This window comes from Volvox carteri (genome assembly GCF_000143455.1).
Source record: "Volvox carteri f. nagariensis unplaced genomic scaffold VOLCAscaffold_14, whole genome shotgun sequence".
Classification (NCBI taxonomy): domain Eukaryota; kingdom Viridiplantae; phylum Chlorophyta; class Chlorophyceae; order Chlamydomonadales; family Volvocaceae; genus Volvox; species Volvox carteri.
In genome coordinates this window covers 1,451,110-1,471,138 of record NW_003307557.1, presented here as the reverse complement: position 1 = coordinate 1,471,138, position 20,029 = coordinate 1,451,110, and the positions used below count along the sequence as shown (strand labels likewise).

The 20,029-nt window shown below is 55.3% G+C and overlaps 5 protein-coding genes across 5 annotated transcripts; 3 read left to right on the top strand and 2 right to left on the bottom strand.

Moving 5' to 3' along the window:
* Positions 1-53: 53 nt before the first annotated feature.
* Positions 54-2,333, bottom strand: VOLCADRAFT_109032 (uncharacterized protein; the record flags this gene model as incomplete). Its single annotated transcript, XM_002949383.1, has 6 exons — positions 54-427; positions 910-1,044; positions 1,331-1,456; positions 1,896-2,001; positions 2,145-2,198; positions 2,266-2,333. 6 exons carry the CDS (start codon positions 2,331-2,333, stop codon positions 335-337), a joined length of 582 nt encoding a protein of 193 aa, XP_002949429.1. The 3' UTR covers positions 54-334.
* A 341-nt stretch (positions 2,334-2,674) lies between these two features.
* On the top strand, positions 2,675-4,469 carry VOLCADRAFT_104322 (uncharacterized protein; the record flags this gene model as incomplete). The annotated part of the gene is made up of 5 exons (XM_002949487.1): positions 2,675-2,718; positions 2,805-2,846; positions 2,919-3,025; positions 3,106-3,205; positions 3,821-4,469. The coding sequence occupies 5 exons, from the start codon at positions 2,675-2,677 to the stop codon at positions 4,011-4,013; spliced, it is 486 nt and encodes a 161-aa protein (XP_002949533.1). The 3' UTR covers positions 4,014-4,469.
* Positions 4,470-4,560: 91 nt separating this feature from the next.
* On the bottom strand, positions 4,561-8,598 carry VOLCADRAFT_104321 (uncharacterized protein; the record flags this gene model as incomplete). Its single annotated transcript, XM_002949382.1, has 6 exons — positions 4,561-5,242; positions 5,737-5,910; positions 6,332-6,563; positions 6,968-7,039; positions 7,695-7,792; positions 8,293-8,598. The coding sequence occupies 6 exons, from the start codon at positions 8,596-8,598 to the stop codon at positions 5,057-5,059; spliced, it is 1,068 nt and encodes a 355-aa protein (XP_002949428.1). The 3' UTR covers positions 4,561-5,056.
* Positions 8,599-9,327: 729 nt separating this feature from the next.
* VOLCADRAFT_104320 (uncharacterized protein) lies at positions 9,328-12,639 on the top strand. Its single transcript, XM_002949486.1, has 7 exons — positions 9,328-9,495; positions 9,563-9,603; positions 9,744-9,873; positions 9,970-10,028; positions 10,161-10,243; positions 10,781-10,844; positions 11,128-12,639. The coding sequence occupies exons 1-7, from the start codon at positions 9,375-9,377 to the stop codon at positions 11,569-11,571; spliced, it is 942 nt and encodes a 313-aa protein (XP_002949532.1). The 5' UTR covers positions 9,328-9,374; the 3' UTR covers positions 11,572-12,639.
* Positions 12,640-12,733: 94 nt separating this feature from the next.
* On the top strand, positions 12,734-19,695 carry fimA (actin-bundling protein FimA; the record flags this gene model as incomplete). Its single annotated transcript, XM_002949485.1, has 10 exons — positions 12,734-12,762; positions 14,127-14,190; positions 14,261-14,314; positions 14,860-16,659; positions 16,989-17,090; positions 17,584-17,652; positions 18,089-18,196; positions 18,488-18,499; positions 18,559-19,169; positions 19,380-19,695. The coding sequence occupies 10 exons, from the start codon at positions 12,734-12,736 to the stop codon at positions 19,693-19,695; spliced, it is 3,165 nt and encodes a 1,054-aa protein (XP_002949531.1).
* Between the last annotated feature and the right edge of the window lie 334 nt (positions 19,696-20,029).

The following is a 20,029-nucleotide window of genomic DNA, read 5'->3' as shown; positions in this document are numbered from 1 at the left end:
GTTACGACAAATCCATGGGAGGCCATCCAACCCCGTCCTGATGGGCCTTCCCCCCGAACGGGGGCCTCTTGTCCCCCTCTTCTGTCCATGGGCCCCCTGGCTTTCACAAACACCCCTACACGTGTGTGTGGAACTTGTAACTTTATCCCGTCCTTACCGCCCACTCATCCCCGTCGCTCGTGATATACCTCGTCCCCACCGGCCCACTTGAAGCACTTCCCCCTGAAGCCCCATCACAAACAATTTTTTGTCCCCCCATCCCTCCCCCAACCATCCTCTTCCATTCCATTAATAACTTGGCAATCCTCAGTCCTTTGGCTCGTGAGTCGCTCTTCTACGTCCGGGGTGCACCTCCCATCGTAGCCTCCGGTAGCCGCTCTATCGTGTAGCGATGCGACTGAAGGTACATGATCGGAACACCAGGAATCTGTGGGGCCCAGCAAGGGGGCACGGGGACACAGCGTCAAGCACCTTCAACAATCGGGGCTCCGTAGGAGAATACGCAAACAGCAGGTTGTCCCCCCTTATACACCCGCGGTGAGGGGACCAAGGCGAAATACCACCTTCCACACAATATCTATCACATACCTACATAACAGATGCAATAACAACATCAATACTTACACCCTATCAACAAAGCCTGTCTTCCCCTCCCATTACCTCCCCCCGGCCCTAACGCACGCCAGGGCGTGCAAAACCCCAATGCGCCCTTGTTTTCCTCGCCTTGCCAATCCAGTCCCACACAGAACCGAACCAGCTGCCTTTCCCTGTGAGCAAAACTCTCTAGCCTGGTCGCGTTTCTGGGTCATACCGAGCCATGAGAACCGCTTTTTCAAATCCAGTTACCCCCCTGCTCGCCTCCTGGGACGCAGCCCTCGTCCTTCACGTCCAAATAATATAATCTCACACCTTGCGAATGCGGCGCCTCAAATCCCGATCGCATGTGGCCACAATGTAGCACCTGTGCTGCTGCACCCGCTGGCAGATGCAGTCATCAGCGTACGTGCCCTTGTGGCTGCAGGGAAGTCGCTCCACCCGGGGATCCTGATTTGTTGCATGGTTGACAAAGACAGCGTCAGGCTAATAGCACAGTGCAGCGTCCTACGAAAGGTGGTACGGAAACGAGTGGCTTGGGAGGAGGCCAGAGAGTACACAGCAGAAGGCGCGAGGATTAGTTTGGGTCTGGGCTCTAGGCGAAGCTCCTCATTGAAGTTAAAGTTAACGCTACGCGATGCTGAATTGCTGTGTGGCAGTCACCAGAAATACCGGTGCCGCGGGCCATGGCCGTTGCCGCTGTTGCTGTCGCTACGTTCGCGTACGGACGCCCCACCTTTGCCACCTTGAGTGCCACGCGGTACTTCTGACCGAGCTTTTCCAGCTCAGCCATGACGCAGTCCGTAATGCAGGGCTTGCACTCAGCGTAAAGGCAGTCCACCATACCGCGAACCAGGTCAATCTGCGTAAAGGGGATTCATGGGATGGATGTGGCAATAACTACGTTGCTCGTAGATTGCATGAGGTGCTGGTCGGCAGCACAGCGATGCAGACCGGATGGAGAGCGTGCTTTAGCCCAGAGAACGACAAGCGCGGATTTAGCCAAAAAGCTAGAGATATGGGTTTTGAATTCCTTAAGGCACAAAAGTCGATGTAGGTAAGAAGAAGATAATGCTGAGACGCGCCGCTATAGCTTGGGGCGTGGGATATTGGCATGTAAGGCAAGGTGGGTAGACGTCGTCTGGTATGGTTGTGATGGAGAGAAGCAAGGCGCAGAGGAGATCCATAAGCCGCAGAGGAGATCCATAAGCCGCAGAGGAGATCCATAAGCCGCAGAGGCAGCAGTCAGAGGCGCGGATCGGAAAGCAAGTTAGCTCATCGGTTTAAGTGGGCGGCCCCACCTTGTTCCTGATGGAAAAGTTGATAAAGTTGGTGTCCACGAGAACCTGGTACGGAGGACCTAGTTGTGTGTTGTAACGGAAGAAAAGTGCCGACGATACCTTCTCGCTGTAGCGACATGAAAGATGATGGGGAAAAGGGACGGGAGTTAGCGCGGATCAGGGGGAGGTTGGGTTGTCAACCAGTTGGCGCAGCCTCAACATAGCGCCAAAGCTGCCGCTGCGTCGTGGCCAAGCCCCCACAAAACTTACACGTGACGCACTTCCTCCTCCTTCTTCTCGGTCTTCTGGCGTTTAGCAGGCGGTCTGCGCAAAGTTGAATGTTGTCATGTTGCTGCGAAGGGCGGCAGCGCCGTTCTGGAAGCAAACGTACTCGGCATCCTTAGGGTTTAGTAGCCGTTTTACTTCGGCAAACTTGCGTGTTTTCTTCATCTTGCCCATTGTGCCTCAAAGCGAACGGCTAAAGCCTAAACGGCGGACGGCAAGATTGGGTTTGGCAATCGTTGCCTTGCTGAAAGTTACAATGCTAGGATGTTAAAAAAAGTACCAGTAACAACAAAAGACATGGGCATCTGTGAATGCAGCTATGCAAGAAAGAACTTGTACAGCAGTACGGCGACTTAATAAAATGCATTGGGAAGGCATAGTGCTTGAAAGGAGCGTAATACTCTGCTTGTGGTGCATTCGAGGAGAAAGTGCTTATATAGCTTAGTTAGCAGTCTCTTGTGGATTGATTAGTAGGCCGGTATCCCGTGTTGAGCAGGCGTCTGCAGTCCTTAAAGATGGCCTGGCGCAACGCTTTGTCTAAGAGCATGCAGGAGCTTAGGTAAGAAATTTAGCCCATCGCGGAGAAGGTGTTGATGTAGGACCCTTACCGGAACCTTGAGCTGCTGCTCTCTCCGCGGGCTGCAGAATCCACCTTTGCCAGGCGTCCGAAGCGAGCAAGGGTGTCAGGTTAGCCCCACATGTATGGAAATCGTGCAGTGTTCCATCCGACGATGGCTAAGGTCATGTTTGCACCTTCAGGGAGTTCGTTGTGTCTAACTACGCGGAGATGAAGAAAGCAAACCCGCACTTCCCCATTCTTGTGCGGGAGTGCGCGGGAGCGGAGGCCAAGCTCATTGCCCGTTACGGTGTGTACTGAAACGCACCAAACCGTCGCAGATATGTCTTTTTTCCCCCTGTGACCCGCGCATGCTGCTTGTCCTTGTAGATTATGGAGTCGAAAAAGCGTTGAGCGTGCAAGGGGCAGACACGACAGTGGTGTTGTCTAAGCTCCAAGAGCTCATCAAGGCGGGCGAGAAAATGCCAAAGTGAGCACCGGCTACCACATACAGGGCTTCATATATAGGCACGTCGGGAGGGAGATGTAAGCAAGTTATATTTGTTACTTGTTTAGCCCGTGAGCTTCCCTGTGCTCTCTCTATTTGTTGCAGGTCTGGGGAGTAAGCAGTTTGGGCGGGAGGCCTCGCGCGGCCGATCCTCCCACCTTCGGAGGGTTTATTGCCTTGTCCTCCGTCTGGATGTCTTCTACAGCTTATCAAGTTAAAGCGCGCAAGCAGCCATGGGGCTGCAGCACCGTGGCTTGGTCATGGCAGCGGAGGGATGGCGTGGTCCTGATTTACACCCTCGATCTTCTGGCGGGTGCACCTAAACTTCACCGAGGTTTTAACTTCTTGTTGATCTGACCAAAGGGCTGTCTGTATGCTACGGGGTTTCCCAGCTTAATCCAGACACAGGCTGCATCACAGCCCTTTGTCGTGTGCTTGAGTGGGGGCAAAGATGTGGTTTGCTGTACGGAGGCACGTGGTGCACCACAATCGTTAGCTCGCATAAGTGCCCGAAATAGGATGAACAAGTTGAACCGCCATGCATGGACTATCTTTTGTATAGGTTTGTGGACTGTGTGCTTTGTTTGTACTCCCAAGGGGCGACGGGAACCACACGAATTCCTGTAACCCGGTGTGGGAGTGTCCGGCTGGCGAGGCGATAGCCTTGACGGTGACGTACAGGAAGAGGTTCTTCGGGCCTATGCCGAGCCATCCTAAAGGGCACATTGGCGTGATTTCAGCTGGGTCCGCAGTCCGTAAACCGAATGACGTTTTGGGGCTTTCAGGGTAGTCTGGGGGCTACCAAGAATAAATAGGGTTCCAATCTGTTGGCTGGTATCTATGTGTCGCCATCGACGTGCTGTCTAGCAGTTACATGCTCTGGCAGCGCCACCAGCCCACTTGGCACCATTGTCCTTGCAGCGTTTCAGCGGGATGGTCATTACATAGAAGTGTCATAGTGCCCCAAACTCACACAGAATAACAGAGCCAAAAGCCAAGATGTCATCTGGCATAATGCTGTCTCTACTACTTATATATAGACGGTATTGTGCCCTATGTGCGCAGTCAACATCACGACCGTTGCAGCTGTCACTGGCTGTCCCTGATGTGTACGATACTGGCTGCCGTCCGCGTCCGCAACTATTTGCTCTGCCAGCATTATGACCAAATACTCCAAACTGCAATTACAAAGCATGCTCTATTTACTGTACATTATTGACGCACAGAAATTCTCAGCGGTGTTGTTAATGACCCTCCCGGTTGCCGGTCTGGTGCGCTGCCATCCAAACATGCACGCATCTAGCCGGGTCCATTGGATCCGAGAACTTGTAGAGGCCCCAGCTAGGGGGCTTTAGTGCCCTTAGTGCAGCTTGGCACCCTTAGCTTAGCACCCTTAGTGCGAAACCGGAGAGGAGGTTACCGTCTATTCAGGATGCTTATCAGCTCTGAGATAGTATGAGCGCATCAAAATCAGCACGCAAAACAGGGCGAAAAGTATTATTCAACCACCAACACGCACAGCTGCTCCACTGGCACAAATGTACATATGCTCCATCGCTGCATTTACCAAGCTATGAAATTATTATCTCACAATTACAGCAACAACCGCAACGAGATAACGTCAGCAATCAACCATGTGCAAAGAGGAAGTTTTCCTTCAACAACTACGCGTACAGCCTGATTGTGTCTTACAAGCCCCAACGAGTCAGGACGATGTCGCAGTTCAGGAAAGCAGTTTGAATGCAGCTCCCTGAACATGTAGTGCGGCTGGCTGGCCAAACCTGACCCCAACCCTCCCCTATCCTGATTGCCACAAGTACGGGCAGCCGCAGCCTATGCGGCGACTGGATCGTGAACTACACCAACAAACGCCGGCAAGTTTGTGGGGTTGTGGTAAATCATGAAGGCGAAGGGCCGGTTAAAAATGATCTCCTCAGGTGGCGCGGGCACGCAACGCAGCATCATGACAGCCGTGGCGGCCGCTGCCACCGTGCCCTCCTCGTCTACTTCCACGACGGCCTGTGGGATGCGGAAGCGAAGGCAGTGGTGGAAGCAAAGCCAGAGTGAGCATCAAATGAGGAACCGTGGTCAGGGACACCCCAGACATGCACGTGCGGCCCTTGCACATGGCGCGACTTGGCATCCGACCTGCTCTAGCCGTCTCGGTGATCGGCTGATTGGGAGGCCAGATCAGGGAGCGACCCATGGGTCGCTTTGCATGCATGATAACAACATGATGTGTCCAGTCTTCACCATTCTCCATCTTGGTGCAACAGCTTAATCTATACATCGATGTCGTTGCATGGCAAACAATTGTGGTAATCAAGTAACGAAGGAAACGGCGTGCGTATAAACCGGGGAAAAAGTAAACATCCACATAACATGTACAGCGGGGGAGGGTATGCGGAAGCGCATAAGCAGCAAAAAAGGAAGACGAAGAAGGCGCAGGGCCTCCTCTCTCTCTCTACCCATCCCGTGCAGCTTCTTCCGAATCACGCCCGCCCAGCCTTCACCTTGTGCACAACGTCGCTGATAAACAGGCCGCCGTCCGCCATGCGGGTGAAGTCGGCGGCTACAGTGAAGGCCACCTCCACGCCCATCTCCTTGAGCACCGGTTTCAGCGACAGCTGAGAGCTCACCTTAAACTTGGGCATGACAATCTTCACGCGGCGGATGGGCTGGAACTCCTGCGCAGCACAGCAGACACCACGAACGGATAGGCGGGCGGCCGAATGAATGCGGCTATATCCCTGACTCGTGAGCACGTCCCATTGCACGAAATCCCCTTGCATCTACACCAGTACACCTGCACTCCACCAATATGGAAGCCGCATCAGACTTTGTGAAAAAAATCTCCGCAGGAAACAGACGTCCTGCGGAAAAATCGTGTTACCTGCACCGCGCTTCCCTCGTAACATTTCCGTCTCCCTGAAACCGCTTTCGTGCCGCCACGCAAGATCAACTGCTGTAGCTGCGCTGCACAACTATTCAACAGAGAGCGCCGCACATATCTACTCCAGATTTCCTTCCTCTGTCAGCCCTGTCACGTTCGCCCCAGATCCCCCATCCCAACCCCACACCCCACATGCGCCATCCGCACCCACGCACCTGCGGTCCGCGCGCCCAGTCCTCGAATGCCGTAGCCATGTCCACACCCACGGCGGGCAGCAGCGCCACCGCGCTAAATACGTCGCCCTTGTATGGCAATGAGATTGCATCGTATAGGCCTTCCTTGCGTACGCCTTTCAAGGTCTTGGCCGGGCCATCGAACAGCTGATGCATCATAGGCACCATCTTAGGTTGGCCGCTGTGCGTGGTGAACTCGCCCTGCTGGGTCAGCCTAAAGGAAAAGCAGCAGCAGCAGCAGCAGCGAATAATTCGGCTCCGAGTTTGAGTCCAGGTTCGGTTGGGAATCGGTCCAGCTTTTACTCCGTGCTTTTACCCCCCGCAGAGCTGCCAAAAAAGAGGCAAGCAACTAGGTGACACCCTTTCCTTTCCTTGACATTTCACCTGGCCTCTCCCAGCTGGCTGCAGGGACGGCCGCACAGGAGGGATCCGCACTTCCAAGGGAGAAAACTTCGTGATAAGCCACACGGACTGCTGCCTAGGCAGCCATCGTTCATTAATGCGCAGACGTTGTGCATAAGGGGCTATGAAAGGGGCTTTGCAGGACCCCAAGGTCAGCAGACCGATGGGGCCGTGTCAGGTGCAGGGATGACCCCTAAATCGAGCCGCCCCGTGTACCATGCCGGTTCCAAACCGTGACCCAAATCACAACAGTTGTGCACATTGCCCAAAGCCGTGTGTTCCGAATGCCTGCGGCGTCAGTGGAGAGGACTCACTCGGGCTTGAAGGCGTGCTCCCAAAGCCCCTTGAAGTAGATGGCGTTGGCCAGTACAGCATGGAAGCTGTGCGTATCGCATCCGCAGTAGGGTTGCGAGCATGCAGTGCCAGGGACGCATCAGTAAGTATGAATCAGTGTACGGCAATAGAGTAAACCTAGTACGGCAATGTAGTAAACCTAGTACGGCAATATAGTAAAACTAGTACGGCAATAGGCATTTCCTGAAGCACGAATTCTGAAACGAATTCTGCAACAGGCGAGAACTGGAAAACGCAAACCTTCTGATTAAAGCAAACGCAGCACTGGATCCCCAGGTAAACCCAGGCAACTTACCCCGGCAAAAAGCGCAGGGTCCTTCAATTAATAACCCCATCCCAAGACACGGGGCCGACAGGGCTTCGGCAAGATTTTTTAAATGTCTACCGTGTAAGGAGCAGCACATAAGAGAGCGGTTCTCAACAACAAGGAAGAGATGTAGCCGCGATCTTCCGAAGGCGGTACAAGTTACAAGTTCCGCACACAAGTGCGGGTGTGTCCGTAAAAGCCGGGGGGCCCATGGACGTACATGAGATCGTCTTGAACCTTTGGTAACTTTGCGCGGAGGCCCATCCTCAGGGGCCACCTTACTTTTCGGTCTGGATCAGGTCCTTGATCATGCCGCGGGTCGCGCCTTCCACCCAGTCGTTAATGTCCTTTGCGCCGTTGATCGCCTCGCTCGCGGTAGCCTGTGTGTCGGGTTGATGTTACGTTTGTCAGAGGGCGAAGAGAAGGCCGCGAAGGGAGCATTACAGCAAGAACTCCCTTCGGCACCAGAACCGTGCGGCGGGTGCATTGAAGAGGACGGCATTTTAGACAGGTGGTGGCAGCGGGCCAGCGCCACCATTCTGAAAAGGCGAAGGCTAGTAGAGGTTAGATTCCATGGGCAGCTATACAGCTTTGGCGTTCCAGAGCTCTGGAACGGTCCTCTGTGGCGCGAACAGCCCCCGGCCCTGCAATAGGGTTGATGCGGCCTGAACCCTTTCGTACTGTCCTCTTGTCCTTGGCGCGCAAAAAGACGCCCTTGCCTTACCAACAGGCCCCATATCCGCAAGCAAATCCAAGTAAAGCTCAGCCTCCCACCCGGCTATTGATGCATCCGCAGTAAGACCGCCCTGCCGCTTCGTTCTCAACCAAAATCGTACCCAACCAATTATCGTGCCTGAAACAGGGACTTCATGGAGTCCACGTAAGCCTTCTTCAGTGTCATACCACGGGTCCATAAGCTGTTGGCCAGGACCATTTCGGAGCTTGGCCCATTCTTAGAGGCGCACTGCCCGTTCATGAGCGCCATGGCGCGACCGAGTTCCGAGTTGAGCTCGGACTCGGAGACGTGTCCATTATCCCCGGCGATGACGCGCAACAGCTCTGCGTGAGTGGGCGACTTGGGACCTGCACGGAAACGGCCAGGCGGAAAACGAAGTATGGCCTGTTCAGTTCCTAGTAGCGTATCATGAAAGTCATGATTGGACTGGATTGAAGCCAAGGCGGACATTAATTTAAGCGCGTCTGGGGCTCATTTGTCAGGGAGAAGTTGGAAGAAGGCTATAAGCCGACGTATGTGCTCACATGTGCTGGCTTCCCCTGGCTTCTAACGCGGACCCAGATGTCCTCAGCGGACCCTAAGACACGTCACATTTCATAGGATGGCATCGGGTGCGCCTATTGCGTGCCGCATTGCGGTTGGAAAGTAAGGCGTGACGCAGAGACCAACGTCACGTCAAAAGTTATGCTTCTTGCTTTAGTAAACAATAAGCCGAACGAGCATCAAAATTTACTTACCAGCACCATTCAGAGCTAGTGACAGGGCATATACAATGCTCAAAGGGGATAAGAAGCACCCCTGGGGTGAGGTAGACCCTGTCAGGGCTCCCAAGACGAGGCTGAAGCTCGCTTTCGACACAGCCGATGCTGCAGGACTGATCGGCATGGACTTGCAAGATGCCATCGTAGTTCGCAGTTGTCGGTGAAAGATTGTCGAGCCAACTGCTGTTGGGTAACAGGTTGTCGGAACACGTTGTTTCACAGTTACAGTCACTTTAGGCTTATGTGTGAATAACCTCATAATAAAGGTTGTGTTACTCTGCAGTCTGGAGCTAACAAAATCCATTTTAACGGGCCGTCCGGCACCGGGAGGGTCAATGATGTGCCGAGCAGCTGCACAGTTCCGATGGGCAGCAGTTCGTAACCTATGGTTATAGGAAGGTATATTTGTCATTTTGCTTCAATGTGTGCAACTCTTTAACTAGGCTTACCGATAGGCTAAAGAGCATGGAGGCGCGACCAGCGGCCGGGGTTGGCCCCCGGCTGCCGGGGCGCATTACGGCAGAGCTTATTATGAGAAGTCCTCAGTACATGAGCTGCATAAAACAGTATGAAGTTGACCTTCGCGGTAAGCAAGATCAACCATGCGGTTAGTGAGGCAGGCTCTCCTTACGGACGACAGTTCTTCTTCGTAGGCAACAAGATTGCTGCTATAGAGAACCTTGGAGCGACGCAGGTGCGGTTGAAGTGGAACAAAGGTTGGAACACCCGCCGGCGGCTTTGAAGCCGTCTGCATTTCTATACTAAGAGATATACACGTAGGGGTATTGGTTGAATTTATAGCACTAAGTCTGGTTTTGCTGGCGTGGTCCACAGAACCAGTTTGACAGCATCGACCTCTCGGACAACGCTATCGTGCGGCTTGATGGCTTCCCAAAGCTTCTGCGACTCAAGCAGTTGCTCATGAATAACAACCGCGTCGCGAGGATAGCACGAGGGCTCGAAGGTTGGTGGGGCGACTGCGCAACCCGCGTGTTCGTGGGCCCCCTGGGCCCTAAACATAAATGCGTTGATGTCGAGCCCTTTGCCATGTGGCCCACAGAGTTCATCCCAAACCTGGATACTCTAATCCTGACCAATAATCGAATAAATAACTTGCAGGTGAGCCTAGGGAGTAGTGTGTGTAGGTTGGGGTGGGAACGGATGAGCTTTTGGCTCTGGCCAGTTAACACGCAGTCCACTAATGCTCCCAATCCGGAGCACGCACTTATGCATGGCCTGTGCACATTGCAGGACATTGACCCGCTCGCCACGCTGCTAAAGCTGGAGCACCTGTCGTTGCACGGGAACCCGGTCATGACGAAAGCCAACTACAGGTAGGCGGGGTTGCGGTGCCTGCAAAACCGATGCGGCTGCGTAAAGGTCCTTCGCTCTATCAGTTGGGTCACATCGTTTAGCGGTCGCTACTGCAAGGGGTGCCTCGTAAGCAGTATGGGTGGCGTTGTAGCCGTGATGAGTGGGCGCGTATTTGCTGCGCCGTTGTCATTTCTCAGGTTGCCGCTATGGATTCGCATGCTGATTAACTGGCGGTCGGGTCCTTTATTTATAAGCTGTTTTCCTGGAGGTTGGGTTTTCTTGCGATGCAGCTTGCACATGCGAAAGGAACAGCTCCGTCGTGCACAATGCGTCCTGAGATGGGACGCCACGAGAGGGCCGTTGCATAGGGAGTTGGACCATTTTCCCAAGCAGCTGTCCGTCATCAGCCACAGTATGGCGCTCGGGCTTTGGGACCACGCTTTCCGGGGAAAAGGTGGATGATAGGGCGAGATGGCATTCCAAGTTGTTTGTTTAGGGCATACAAATGTGTATATAACGTGCGCATGGTTGTTCGAATGTTTCTGTTCCGTCAACAGGCTGTACGTCATCAGCAAACTGCCACGATTAAAAGTCCTGGACTTCAAGAAGGTTAAGCAAAAGGTCAGTCCACTGTCGCATGACCTATGCCGGCATGCTTACTGCCTGTGCTGCTGGTTATGGTCCTAAATGGGATTTACTGAGGCGCAACCATGGCCGCATGATCTGATATATGCGTCTCCTTGGAGCCTCCGAAACGGTTGGGTTCACAACTCTTGAATTGACGAGGTTTTGGTACAGCGTGAACGTGTGTCCGTTTCGTAGCAAGTGCAAAGCGACGCATCGGTGCCTCCCTTGCCTTGGTAAAAAAATTGCCTGCTGGCGACTGACGTTTTTTTTGCTTCAGGAGCGCGACGCGGCGAAGGCCATGTTCTCCTCGGAGGAAGCTCAGGCCACGCATGCATCCAAAACTTTTGAGCCGGATGAGGACTTGGCGGCTGCGCAGCAACAGGCAGGCGTGGTGCTGCCACGGGAAAATGGCGGCGAGCAGCAGCGGCCGGAAGAGGATGGGCAAGGTGATGGCGATGACGAAGCGGCGAAAGCTACGGCGGCACCGTCGCAGGAGCAGCTCATAGCCATCAAGGCCGCTATTGCGAATGCGCAGACACTGGAGGAGATTCAACGACTGGAGGAGGCGCTGAAGACGGGGCATCTGCCGTCTGAAATTCGTGTGGATGGGGTTAGTGGGAAAGAGGCGGTGGCGGCTGCACCAGCAGAGGCAGCCACGGGAATGGAGGTGGATGCCAACGGCGGTGCGGGAAACCACCTGGAGGGCATGGATGTTAGCTGAAAGTAGCCGAGAACTGAGCTGGGTGGGGGTGGATGAGGTCCAGTTAGTGTTGGAGAATAGGATTTGGTCACCTTGCACCAACGAAGAGCGGGGCGTATAGCAAGCTTAGAGAGAAGTTGAATCGCGGATGTGCCAGCGGCGAGGCGGCGCATATGGGCGCGCATTCCGTGCTGGCTATTTGACATTGCATGCAAAAAGACTTGTTGCCTGCAAACTGCTGGTGAAGCTAGTTTGGCGAGTATCAGTTTGGCAGCACTGCCGGCGGGTGAAGGGATCGACAGGTGCCGTGCCATGGCAACTTTTGTCATATCGTTGCTTGTCGCGGTTTCGCGGCCCTACCTTCTTTTGCATGGCATCATTGACAGTCCAATGAGGACCACCAGCAATTCGCCATCACCGAGCCTGTCTGTTGACTTGAGTACTCATGGAGTGAAGGCCGCGAGTGGACGTGGCACACGCGCCGGCAAATGCTGGCACGATGACTTTAAAAAATATTTTCCTGAGATACATGCGTCTTGCTGTCGGACGCGCGGGTCCATCCCCACAACGGAGACACCGAGTGGCTGTTGTGGAGGGTATATGTCACGGCATTGATTACTGCCCGGGGCCGTTTTGGGTCTTTGGTTGTAGCAGCGCATGTTGAGCTGCGCGATGCCCAATTGGATGAATGCTTCAGCATATAGCCGGATTCGGTTGGAGTACGTGGGCGAGTTGCAACTGTCCTTGGAACCGCTACCCCGCTGGAATTTGCACAGGTATGTCTGAGGTCGTCGGAGATCTTAAAGGAACGGTCTCAAGGATGTGGGTTAGCCGCAGGTTGCAGTTCGGCCTTACATGGCATGCTGGTATATGTATGCGGGTCGTTACGCAGCATGAACCACCACGCCCATGGCCATGATCCGTGCTCAGGACTACGTATATGGCCGGCATGTGCCTCGTGAATGAGAGGCGCTCTCTGGGGCTCCCTTGCTGAGGAGGAGCTCGTTTGGTCTAATACAATTCTGTCAGAACGCATTTAGATTTTCCGGTCCTCGGAGACCGGCCACAATTTGTCAGGTTCAGGTTCTGGCGGGGAGGCACGGACAAAAAAAGTAAGGGAGAAACACACTCGTTTCCCTGGCAGCATGGAGTTCCGTCTATCCATGGTAGAGAGTGGTTTTACATGTATTTGTCAGTCTGGGTCTGCCTTGGGTACGTTAGGCGTTAGGACGCCTCCTGTGTTTCAGGACGCAACTACTGCCCAACTGCAAAAGTGAACCTGGTAAACCAAACCAGGTGTGCTCACGCACGATCAGTTTGCCCTTGGATTTGCAACCAGCCTCGACTTGCAAGTCGAATTGGCGCGATGTAATCAGCAGCAATTATCACTTCAGCATAAAGATCTAGCCAAAAGCTTACGACGCGCGTAGATTTACTCAAAATTTACTTTGTCGGCAAGCTACCATTATAGGTAACGCCACACACATGATGCAGAGATGTTTTTTATGCCTTCGATAGGTCCATCCTGTGTTGGGGTTTCATAGGGCCCGGGTCGCTGAACGTACCTCATAGCACTTAGGCATTCAGGGGCAATTTGTTGTATCTGAACCTATCACATCTTGACGTTATACGTTTTTGTCAGCTGTATGCAGCGTCCAACACGGCTTAGGAGGCATGTCTTGGCCTTGCAACTAGCAGCTGTCAAGGGCTTCCTCAAGTGGTAGCCTCCAAAGCCTTTGCATGGTATCTTGTGCTTGATGCGCTTGTGACCTTACGCTGCCATATGTGAAGAATGCCACGATGCTCCCGCCCAAAAGCTCACGTACAGTCCGCTTATGTTCAGTATTTGTCCCATCCCGACCACAATAGTTACAGTTTTACACATACTCTCATGCACATGAAACGCATTTAGTTTCAGATGACGGTTCAGGCTGAACAAGGACCGGTATGTCGATTCTTCTCGCCCTTTTACGTTCGCCTAAGACACCTGGGGCATCGCGAAATCGGCGCAGCAATGAGCCTAAGGATTTATGCACTGAGATGGGCGTATTTAACCGTCGCAGCGTGCAAGAGACCGAATTGCTTGAACTTTCCTCGTTTGTAACCTCGACGCCAGCTGCGCTAGAGGGCTCTGACCATAAGCTTTCTCCTCCGTCTGCATCTGAATGGCCAGAAAACGAATGCACCGTGAATTTAGACGCCAGATTTCGTGCTTTCGCTGCTGCTGAGGTGACCTTCGCATATGAAATCTTGAGCTCGGGAGCCTCCTTTCGCGCAAACGAGTTTGCATGGGAAGCTTTTAAGCGCCTCTGCTGGAGTGGATCAATATTGTGGTGGGTTTGCTTGGCAAAGGGTGTGGCGTCCGATGTCGTGCCTTGCAATCAGGCGCAAAGTTTCCTGCTCGGCGATACGCGATTTTTAGGACTGATGATGACTCGATCGTTATGCTTGTGCAGCAAACTCCTAAGTTCCGCGCTTCCTGGTTCCCTCGATGAGCGCGCAATCAACGACAGCGACGGCGGCTTTCGAGCACTTACCCCTGACGACGTCCTGGAGAACTTCCAATTGTGCTACAGTTGTGCACATGCACAGGGGTGTGATTTGCAGGGAATATCTGTCGAGCAGCTTTATGCATGCGAGGTACGTCGTAGCTGGTTTTACGTGGCGCTGCTGCCCTCAACGCAGACTCATGCCGGGTCTCTCTGTACAGGTCTCCTGTCTGACAGACTTTGTCCTGGAGGTTTTGAGGCTATCCGCTGTACAGGTAACGAGGGGTTTTCGGGGTTGCGGGCGGTGCACTTCCGCATATCCTTATTCAGCATGGTGCAGGACGGGGATTATCTAGGGCTTTAGGACGCGCGCAGGCAGCGTGAAATGTTCTTTAGGGCCACACGTTATGATGCATGTCTCCTCAGGCTTTCCATGCATATACCATGGAACGCGCCCAGTCCTGGGGCCCTAGCAGCAATCCTACGCGATGAATCGGCCCCTAGCCTTCTGCGCAAGAAATGAGTCAAGCCCATTAGCTCAGGATCCTATCACGCTTGCATTTATTATGGATACCAGCTCGGTGTGTCATCGACATCATCCCGTTTCTGGCCGAACAAGGGAACGTAACCATAGACGGCCCTTCCTCCAGCGCATTTCCTTTCGTCGTCTGCATGTAACCCTTCTTACATATCCTGCATGCTCATTCCTGTATGATTGGCTGCAACATCCAAACTCACATGCCACACTGACCGATTCTTCACATACTGCTTAGCCGTCTTGCGCTACCCATATCTGCAATTCGGTATTACATCCCATCAGGCGTTGCCTGCATCAGATCGCCAAGTGCTCGCGGCACCCGCATCCCAAGCCGCTGCATCGTTGTCCTTGGCTGGCGGCTCTTTTCGGCACACGGGGAGGACTGCGCCAGGGTCTCACAACTGCCAAGCGCTAGGCGTCGAATACAGCCTCCAAACCCAATCTAGTGGCAACAGCAACAGAAGCAGCGACGAAGGCGGGGGCGGGGACGGCGACGGCGCTACTACTGCCACAGCCAAAGTCGGCGTTGTAGAGCACGTAGGACATGCCTTTGCTTCGGCTCAGCAGCCCGGCACTGCTGCTGCTCGCCGTGCCGTGGCTGGACTTGAGTGCTGGGTGCTGCAACTTGTTGATGCGCTGCCCGTCAAACCGAGCTCGAGCCCGGTTGCTTCATCGGGCCCCGCAACGCCAGCCACTGTGTCGCGCGCTGGGTCAATGACGGCTGTGGCACCGGAACTGTCGGCGGCGTTGTGCCCGGCCACCGCCGGCGCTAGCGCGCCTTGTGCAAATGGCACAGCCCCACTGGAAGCCTGTAAGAGCACTGGGATTCCAGCATCGTGCCCACGAGGCTGCAACATCAGCAGCATGGGGACGGAGGCGGATGTGGGGTCCGATTTGTTCAACGGTCGGCCCAGCAAGGACATGGGCGCAGACAAAAGCTCCGGAGGCCGCTTTGCCACCGCCGGCGGAGACGGTGGAACTGGTGGTGGCGGTGGTGCAGGTACCAACCTCAGGGAGAATTCCCACGGGTCGGCAGTCGACACCGCGGGCGCTGGCTGTTGCACAAGCGAACCCGACCCGATACGGCTGGAGGTGTGGGAGGGCCTCGCGGCGATTTTGTCCCGGCCCCTGGGGTCGGATGCGGGTTCGGCAGCTGTTTCAGGTCCTGCATATACCACGACGTCCAATGCCGCTGCAGTGGCAGTACCCCGAACGGCTCCAGGGGCGGCGAGCAGCTGCGGCAGCCCGCGAACCGCTGGTGTTGCTACCCAAGAGGGGTTTAATGTCCTTAGTGCGCTGCCGCAAGATGCTGATGCCCCGGCACATGCTTGTTTGGGGATAAGGCCTCCCAGCGCCGTGGATGGTGGCGTAGGCGACGGTGGCAAGAGGGAGGCGCGTTGGGCTGAGGTCGCGCAGGCACTTTCCAATGCTCTGGCTGCCGGTGTACCAGCCCACGGGTCGCCTCAGCTGCCGGCTCTGCGTTCTGAACATCTGCAGTGCCGCCATCCTGGCCTACGATCCCTCCTCCTGGCTCGTGCGCTCTTGGTGCACTGCTGCCTACGGGACGGGATGACCGCAACAGCAGCGCGAGCAGTGCGTTCCCGCGCTGACGGCAGCACCAGTAGCAGTAGCAGCGGCGTCCACCAGGTAGGCACTGGTGAGGTATCGCCCGGTCGTGCAGACGGCGCCTCCCAAGATGATGCTGCGGTCGCGACGGCCGCTGCCGCGGCGATCGCGGCGGCGGCGGCAGCAGCAAGCAAAATTCTGCCGGGATCACCCGCGCCGCCACTGCCGCCGCTGCGGGAGCCTGCAGCGTCAACTGCCGGAGGCCCCGCCGCCATCCGAAGGAATCACAGCATGGGTGGCCGCCCTCCCATAGACCTGCTGTCAGAGCACAACCTGCTCGTTCAAAAAGAGCACCAGCAGCGAGAGCTTCGTCGGCAGCAGCGTCAGAAGCATAACAGGGCAGGAGCTGGCGGCGGTGGGGGGCCCACGGGCGGCGACCGGCCCCGATCCACTATCGCTGAGCCTAGGGTCGTGCTGTGGAGTGGCGATGGCGACGATGAGGAAGGCACAGACCAGGTTTGATTTGGGGCAGGCCAGGGCTTCAGGACTTGTGGTCTCCGCTAGTCTCTAGGCACTTTTGAAACGCCGCCGGTCTGAGGTGGTATTTCGTATTTGCATTGGCTCTTTTTTTCCTTGATGTGTTGGACTTCAGCGGCGCCAGCATTATATTGCTAGTATGCGAAAGTGACCGCGAATCCACCCATCACACGCCCATAACCTGAACCTGGTTATATGGAAGGAGCCGCCGCCTTCATGCATGTGTACCGTTAAAAGATGTTGACTAGTTGCTTTTACGTGACAATGACCCCACCCGGGATCCTGCCGTGCGTCAATCTGGGTTTTAGGAGGAGCGTGTCTTGAGGTTGTGGCTCAACAGTCTGGACCCGGGCATCCACGTGACGTCATTGTTCGAGCAGGAGATCACGACCGGCTGGCCATTGCTGCTGGTGAGAGATGCGGAGGGGGGGGAATGGAGAACGGAAGGGGAGGGAGTTAGGTGTGTGGCTAGACCGACGCTGGATGGCAATCCCATCAGCGGTGTTTAAGTACTGTGATGTAATAGGGCAGACAAAATTGATAGTAGCAAAAACTTGAAATCTATTTTGTCCTGCTGAGAGTAGGTCGCGCAATAAAGCGGATTGCAAGTCAATGAGGTGGCGGATGCTAAATGGTTTAAATGCAAGTGCTGCACATAGCAAACAGGACAGACGGAACAAATGGCTAACCCTGACATGGCGCTCGCTTCTGCCCTTGCCGCGTCCACAGTTACCGCAACCTCCGTGAGGCCATCACCCCTGCATGTGGCTGGCATGCCCATATTCACACATCGATGTTTTACCGGAATCATTGCGCTTGTCTGGATGTAAGCACAGGTGTAACGCACACACCCATGCATACACTGATCTTACCAAATGCGCGGATCCACGTGTGCCGATGTAGGCCCTCCAGGCGATTCAGCCTGGCTGTGTTCCCTGGTCGGATGCGTTCCGGCCCCCCTTCAAGGAGAAGGTAAGGCCGTTGCCTTAGTAGGGCTTTTTAACCCTTAACAGGGTGCGCAGGGTGGATTACGTGAATTACCGTCCCTGGCCCCCCCGGCTTTTACGGACACCCCCGCACTTGTGCGGAACTTGTAACTTGTGAAATCTAGGCAGCAATGGTTCCAGGATCGGAGGCCGGGAGTTCTCAAGGACTGAGGTCTTATGGACGGAATACTGATTTCGGGCCCTAAGGGGGATTTATCCTAACACGGGTACTCAGGTTCTGCTAAGCTATGCAGTGCACAATTTGCTGTCTTCAACCCGTCCGAGGCTGGCCGCGACACACGTAACAGCTCCTGTGCCGCCCCGCGGTCTCCCCACGCCGCTCCCACTTGATGGCCCTCCTTGTTCATTGTTTTGTCCTTTCTCTCCCTCCCCGTCTTGATCCACACCCTTGGGTATCGCAGCTTCGTAAGATTCTGAGCGTTCAGAACTGTAACTTGGTCATTGAGGTTTGCACCCGCCAGCTTGCTATGCCGCCCTTAGTCAACATTGGCGGACTGGACCTGGCACTGGTGAGCGGGCCGCTGACGCGGGCGTTGGCGGTGTACCTGGCCTGTGTGTCAGTGCATCCGTGCGTGCTATGTCGTATAGTGTATGTAAAGATTGTGCTCGTGTATAAATGTACGTTCAGCTCGTCCATGTGCGTTTTGGGTATAGGGATACTTGGTGATGCCAAAGCGTAAAGCGATTAACCTGTTGGTACGTGGAGTAACGGACGGTCACCGTGAAGAGAATCTGCGCAGATGCACTGATCGTGCTACTTTGCGTCTTCTCTGCCGTGCTCTAATGCTGCGTCTGCGCAGTTCAGTGTGCCGGTGCGTGTCGCATGGAAGCTCGTCTACCTACCTTTCTCCTGCATGTGCGCCGTGACCAGGGCCAGCGCCGTGCCACCTTGTCACTGGTCTTCCAAATGATGCGCCATCATATGGGCATGCTACTTGGGCTGGCGGCGCCGGTGCCCTACCCGAACCCACCCACATCGCCTCAACGCCTCCCAGCACCGGGCGCCATGCCAACATTGGGCCAAAGTTACAGCTTTGGCCACAGCTACAGTCCAAGCCATGCCTTGGGTCACAGCTACGGCCTTAACCATAGCTATGGGGGCCACAGCCACAGCTCAGGTCTCATCTGCGGCCATGAAGTGTCGCCGCACGCTCAGCACGTGCCGTTCGCGCCGAGTCCGCAGCGCGGATCCCGTGCCCATGTGGAGGTAGAAAAAGCGGTGCTAGCTTGGGCTAACGCGAAGTTGCTGGAGGCGGCAGCGGCGGCAGCAGCAGCCGACCGTGGGGAAACGGATGAGGTGGTTCCGGCCGGCTGTGGTGTAGCGCCGCAGCTGCCGTTCACGCCGCTGGTTAGCTTTTCCGATAAGAGGCTTGGCGAGGGGAGTGTGTTGCTGCAGCTCCTGGCGGCCATCTGTCCTCGCTCCGTCAACCCGAAGTACGTGCTGCCGGGACGCAACGCGGAGGAGCGCGGAAGTAATGCCAGGTAGGGGGGCAGCGCGCGGTGCAGGGTGTGAATGGCTGCGGTCCCAGTAAACCGTTCCTGGCCGTCCCTGGGCCTTCCCCACACACCGAAAGCCTCAGTCCTTACAGGCGGGACACAACCACCAACCAATGGCACCCGCGAAGAACATCTTTTCGCCCACATTCAGGTTCTATGTTCTTTGCTTACCGCAGCCTCCCTGTCAAATTGCAGGTACCTGCTCAGCTGCGCGCGCAAGCTGGGTTGCGTCATCTTTCTGGCGTGGGAAGATGTTGTGGCGGCGCGCCCGAATTTGCTGCTGCTACTCCTGGCTTCCTTCATGGCATTGGACCGCAAGCGGCTAGGCGCCGCAGCTGCGGCAGGGGCAACGGCGGCGGCAGGGGGCGAGCCACCGGCGGCGGCGGCAGCGGCAGCACAGGACAGGAACGCCCAGTCAGCCCCCGGGGGGATGGGCGGTCGGGAGGTAGTGGAGCCGCGGGCGTCATCGTCATTGGTGGCGGCTGAGCCTGCATCGCCGTATCCGTTGTGAGGTTTGCTTTCCGTTACAACACCGCTGCATAGGAGCTCACTGGGGCGTTGCTGCAGGGCCAGTGCTCAGACTGGGGCAAGCAGGACACAGCGGCCTGAAACGGCCTTTTTGGAACAACTTGGGGGGAAATGTGTGGATCCTCGCATTCCTGGAAAGCTTGTTAACAACTCTGCGATGAATGCAGCCATGAATTCTGCTGACGCGCCAAACCATTAAGCCAATCCAGCGTGTTTTAAGGGACTGAGGGCATTGTGTAAAAGGATTGGTCGTTGCTGTGGTGGTGGTCACGTCACCTGGAGGACTTTGTTGGGCCCATGGGCTTTTTCCACTTGGG